A 6000-nucleotide genomic window follows, 5' to 3' on the forward strand; every position below is an offset into this window, starting at 1 on the left:
TAAAGAACTAGATACGTTCATGGAGGACAGGTCCCTCAATGCCTACTGGCCAAGATGGTCAGGGACACAACCCTGTGCTCTGGTTGTCCCTAAACCTCTGACTGCCAGATGCTGGGATTGAATGACAGGGGATGGATCACTCAGTAAATTGCCCTGTTCTGTTTACTCCCTCTGCAGCATCTGGCACCGGCTACTGTCAGAAGAGAGGATACTGGGCTAAAGGGACCATTGATCTAACCCAGTATGTCTAGTCATATCTGTGATTAATTTCTATGAGGTTTTAGCCAATTTGTGATATCATGTGGAAAGAGACAAGGCAAAATCTATGGCTCTGGGTGAGCTTTGCTTTAAGATTTGGGTTCATTACTAGTTCCAGCTGCTTCATCACAAAACTCAGGGGGGATAAATGACATGACAAGGCTGAGCTTCATGCAGAGATGGTTTATATGGAAAGACATAGAAATGTCTGTGATATTGTTGAATACTCACTCCATAGCATGAATATCCAGGCCCAGAGGTGCAGGATGATATTTGCGAACCCCATGGCTAAAAACAGAACAAAAATACATCTGAAATTAATTAAGAACACAGCTACATTTTGTGTACCTTTGTGAAATGTGAACAGAAGTTTCCAGGCCTGTGCATTATATACAAAGAGTGCAGCATAGTGACTCTCTGAGTGAGTAAATCTTTCACCGGCTCGTTCATAACTATAACATTTTAATCATTGAAGTTGGTTGAAAAAAAAAACATGAAATATATAAGCATTTGGAATTTAAAAATAATTTTAACCAGCTCCGCCAATAATGTTGGTTAAATGTATTTGTTATCTATCTGTAAGCACTGAACTATCTTAACAAAGATTTTGGTGGGAATTACCTTAGGATTTTTTAAAAGCAATTAATTTAGAACACAAACACATTTTGTGTCACATTTGTGAAATGTTGACAGAAGTGTTCTGACAAGTATATCACACAGCAATAGTGTAGGTTAGTGGTGTAGGGGAGAGACCTCGGTATTGAGGTACAAACAGATATTCATAAAACTCTTATAACTGTTTTACTAGGTCATTATAAACTTGTTTGCACCTTTACTGAATATTAAGCTACATTTACATGTACTTTAGAGTCAAGGTGCTTATAACAATCTTATGTTTAGGAGGCTCCACCCCCTGCTCCTCCTTTCCCGCCGGGGCCCTGCCACCCTGATTCTCCTCTTCCCCCGGGGCTCCACCCCCTGCTCTTCCTTTCCCCCCAGGGCCCTGCGGCCCTGCAAATCCTCTTCCCCATGAGGCCCCGCCCCCTGGCCAGTCTGAAAGCTGGAGCCCAGTGACTATATTCCCCCACCGTCCCCCTGCATGGAGCTGGGCAAGCCACTGGCCCGAGCCCTTTTTCCCTCCCCACCATGGAGCTGGCCCGAGCCCCTTTCACCCCACTCCCCACTTGGAGCTAGCCCAAGCCTCTCTTCCGGCCCCCCATGGAGCTGGCCTGAGCCTCTCTTCCCGCCCCCCATGGAGCTGGCCTAAGTCCCTCTCCCCCACCACGCGGAGCTGGCCTGAGCCCTTCTTCCCTCCCCCATGCAGAGCTGGCCTGAGCCCCCCTCTACCCCTGGGCGGAACTGACCAAGGCCCAGCTGCTCACCCAAGCCCCAGGCCCACCCCCCGCTCACCCCACCAGCCCCCTTTTGGCAAAACTGGGCATTTGTCCCATTTGCTCTTGCCAACTGATGATCAAGTGGCAAAAGCAAATGGGACACCTGCCCAGTTTTGCCAAAAAAAGTCAGGACGTCTGGGGAAGGGCTTAAAAAGGGGACTGTCCCAGCCAAAACCGGATGCATAGTCACTCCAGGTTGTAGTAAGAGCCACCCAGGGAGCCCAGCAGCTGTGGGGAGCCCTGGGCCCACCATCTGCCCTGGGTGGGGGACGGGGGTGCCCAGGAGGAGCCCCCGGCCCATGTCCCGGCCCTCCAGAGTGTGTCACCCAGGGAAAGTGGAGGGTCCAGGATTCTCCAGAGTGGCCTGGCTTCCAGCCAGGCCAGGGGGTGGGGATTTGGAGGGGTAAGGGTGGGGACAAGGGGTGGGGCCTCAAGGGGTGAGGGTAGGGTGGGAGGCCCAAATGTTCTTTGTGCCCAGAGCCCCAGTAAATCTTAATCTACCTCTGGTGGTTGTGATAGGCATGTGTAGGATCCAAGAAAATTGAAAGGTATGTTGTGCGGGGTCTTGGTCATTAGAGGCCTGCACAGATACAAAAATGTGGATCTGCATCCGATCTGCATCTGCCAGGATCAACCCACAATCTGACCTGTGATCTGCTAGCCGTCTTCTACCTGTATCCGCATCCTCACCTGCAGCAGCAAGCTGTCTCACAAGGGCTAGCGATGGTGGTGGGGAAGAGGGGAGAGGAGGGAAGGGAGATAGTGGGGCGGGCGGGGTCTTGCAGGGAAGATGCAGCATGAGGGTAGGGATTAGGGGTAAGGGGCAGTGTGGGGTCGGGGTCTCAAGAAGAAGGGGTGGCATGGAGGGGGAACTTGGGGGAAGGAGCATTGCATCACATGCTGCTCTTGGGGGCTCGCAAGCAACAGCACATGGCAACAGCAGGGCGTGTTGCATCACAGTGGGGCAGAGGGGTGGGGCACCAGGGCCCTGCCCACTCCAATCCCCATGACTGAGGGCTGACCCTACTGCCCAGGAGCCAGCGGGCCAGACCTGGGACTGGGAGTGCAGTCAGTGATGCCAGCTGGGCCATGGTGCGGATGCTGGTGCTGCCCAAGGGCCCAAGCTGCTGGACAGGAAGCAGTGCGGCAAGCGGGTGCTGGACAGCCCCAACTCTGACCTGCCGCCCAGTCCCGAGCGTACTGCATCCCCTAGGCTGCCCGAGCCGGACGCTGTGACTGCTGGTGAGTAGAGCCCTACACGGTGATATATGCATCCGATCCACTATCCACAAAAATGGTCCGTAGCTATCAGCATCCATGGATGCAGATATCCGTGGATATGACGCAGATATCCGTGGATTTTCAGGACTTTATTGATCATTGTAGGAATGGAGATATGTCTGCAGGTTTTGCATCTGTTATTCTGGCAGGGGCTGGTGCCACCGTGGGGAGTTTGCTTCTGATGATGAGCTTGATAAGGCTGGGAAGTTGTTTGAAGGCCAGAAGAGGCCATTCAAGAAAGATTTCTCCAAACTGAGCTCTCAGGCCTTGTCCTCAAAGCAAACCCACACAACATCTTCAGAAAATGAGCCTGGGAATTTAAATCCATAACTGTGCTAGACACTCAGCAGAGACACTGGTTTTATGGCTCATTACAACAATTTGTAACTTACTAACCCTCCTTTGTCCTATGCCTGCCAGGTGGTAATTGTCTACTTGATTTCAAGTGGTTTCTTGCAACATGTGTTAACTCCTTACGCTTACCAGTCTCTCCCTCCTTGTATTTAGCTTGGATACTCTGGTTACCTTTCCTGTGAAGCTTGTCCTTTCCAGCAACAGAAGTTGGTCCAATAAAAGATATCACCTCACCCACCTTGCCTCTGTCTAGCTGAGTGTCAGCCAATGCATCTAGGAAAACTTGGGGAATGCTGGTGGTGGGATGCTTTCAGGTGACTGCTCTTGTTACACAGTGGGTATGAGAGTTATATTAATCACTGGGAGACCCTTAGCTTTCAGCAAAACTATAAAATAATGCCTGGGTCTATTGGCAGCTCCCATTTATTCCCCCTTTCAATGTAGAATCATAGAACCATAGACTATTAGAATTGGAAGAGGCCTCAGGAGGTCATCTAGTCCAATCCCCTGCTCAAAGCAGGACCAACCCCAACTAAATCATCCCAGCCAGGGCTTTGTCAAGCCAGGCCTTAAAAACCTCTAACGATGGAGATTCTACCACCTCCCTAAGTAACCCATTCCAGTACTTCACCACCCTCCTAGTGAAATAGTGTTTCCTAATATCCAACCTAGACCTCCCGCACTGCAACTTAGAGACCATTGCTTCTTGTTCTGTCTGTAACAAGGGGACACCCTTGAAATCAAATAGCAACAGACTGACGAGTGATAAAAGGACATACATTTTTTTCATGGCTATTGAGAGGAAGGATGCTCCAGTGCTTAGGGTATTAGCCTGGGTCTTAGTAGACTCATGTACCAGCCCTGCCACAGACTTCCTCTGTGACCTGGGGCAAGTCACTTAGGATATGTCCACACAGCAGCTGAGAGATGTAACTCCCGGCTCTGATAGACGTACACACACTAGCTCTGCTAAAATGACAGCATGGCCACGGTGGGCACTGGAATGGGCTAGCTGCCAGAGTACTGACCCAGGGGGTTTGGCAGGATTGGAAGTGGGCAGCTAAGCCACAACCACAATGCTACTTTTAGCACGCTGAGTCAAGCAGAGTGCGGGTGGGTGTGTCAACCCAAGCTGGGAATCACACTGCCCAGCTGCTTAATCTCTCTGGATTGCAGTTTGGTGTCTGTAAAATGGGGCTAATACCAGTTTCCCACCTCCCAGGTGTGCCATGAGAATAAATACATTATGAGGTGCTCCAATACTGTAGTAATGGGGGCCACATACATACCTAAGACAGAAAGATCACTAAGGGAAAGTATTTAGTAGTACTGGATATCAATAAGACCTTTCACAGTCAAACTAGTTCCGATCAAAATTATATAAAGGATACCAGCACCTTATTGGTCAGAGCATTGGGGAGCTACTCTCTAACTGGGGCTGGATGAAATTTCCCCCACAGGCCAGTTATGGTATATTTGTCCATCTTGGGGCAGAAGATGGACCATGATTCTGATCCAGTGCAGCAATTCCTACATTTCTCTGGCCTTTAAATAAGCAGCAGCTATTGAAACACTAGATAACAGGCCAAAATCTCTTACCTTCAGCCCCCCTCAGTGCTGCTGATTTATCTCTGAGAAGCAGCAAGAGAGAGATTTGTCCGCTGCATCTCCCTCTCTCTGCCTTTCACCGTCTCTGCCTCTTCTCTTTATACAGAGAGCAATTGGCAAGCCCCAGTTCCACAGAACTCACTGGCAAGACTCCCACTGACCAAAGTTTGAGCTCCTAACATTCAAGATCCAAACAATGTGACATGTGGAATCAATATCTCTAAACTCTGCAGTGTCATCACTGGTATCAACTCTTATCTTGAAGGTTGTGGGGAAGGTCCTATTGGGCAACATCCATTCGTCAGTGTGTGGGTGGAGGACAGTGCTGGACAGTGCTGGGGGTGAAAAGGGAGGGCAGGGGCACATGAAAAACTCCCTATGTGTGCCCTGATCGGGTGCATCTACACTGCATGGTTCTTTCGGTGGCATGTAGTATACATACACTCAGCTATTCCCCACCCCACCCCAGCATGGGTATAAATCACAGTGTAGGTAGTGCGGCAAGGATTAAGCCCATGGAGTAAAGACACACCTGAAGGGTGTGGGTGTGCACCCCCAGAGTACATACCCTACATGTTCTCCACTGGCCCATGTCGTGCCATCCCGTCTACACTGCTATTTTTGGCAATGTAGTGTCCTGCTGCCGGAGCCTTTCCCCGCTGCAGGGGAAGAGCCCAGCAGTGCTGGCAGGCAGAGGGTAAGAGGCTCAACCTTTCCCTGCTGCCTCCCCTCTGCCAGAGTCTTTCACTGACACATGAAGCGACACATGCAGCGTGCTTTTCACTGTGATGTTTAGCTACACGTGTGCTACATGCTGCCGTAGTGTAGACGTAGCCACAGTATGCTCCAGAGGGAAAGAGCTGATGGATTTTAAACTGTTCGGTCACATTTTTTGAACATTGATTTGACTCCTGGTCCTGCCTCAGCACAGCAGGATGAACTAGATGACCTCTCAAGGTCCCTTCCAATCCTCTATTAGATCTGAGAAGTGGGGAAGTTGGGTGATGAGAAGGCTTCTCATGTGAATGGGTGAGGTTTGAAATCAAAGGGGTAATAGCGGATGCTTTCCCTAGGAGGGAGGGTACATTAGGTTGTGCCTCTCTCA

The 6000-nt window shown here is 50.1% G+C and overlaps 1 protein-coding gene across 11 annotated transcripts in view; it reads right to left on the reverse strand.

The window, feature by feature from the left end:
• The window catches only part of LOC101947369 (IgGFc-binding protein-like), a 365233-nt gene extending 360190 nt beyond the window's left edge, over positions 1–5043 (reverse strand). For 5 of the 11 annotated variants that reach the window (XM_065574388.1, XM_065574391.1, XM_065574390.1 and 2 more), the window contains exons 1-2: positions 4887–5036; positions 490–546 (exon numbers count right to left, since the gene is read on the reverse strand). In XM_065574388.1, coding sequence (XP_065430460.1) covers positions 490–544 — 55 coding nt within the window. In that variant the 5' untranslated portion in view covers positions 545–546; positions 4887–5036. Of the gene's footprint in view, positions 1–489; positions 547–4886 lie in introns of all 11 variants that reach the window. The other 6 variants (XM_065574389.1, XM_065574386.1, XR_010594098.1 and 3 more) reach the window with 5 other exon arrangements.
• Positions 5044–6000: the final 957 nt, after the last annotated feature.

This window comes from Chrysemys picta, chromosome 20, assembly GCF_011386835.1.
Source record: "Chrysemys picta bellii isolate R12L10 chromosome 20, ASM1138683v2, whole genome shotgun sequence".
NCBI lineage: Eukaryota > Metazoa > Chordata > Testudines > Emydidae > Chrysemys > Chrysemys picta.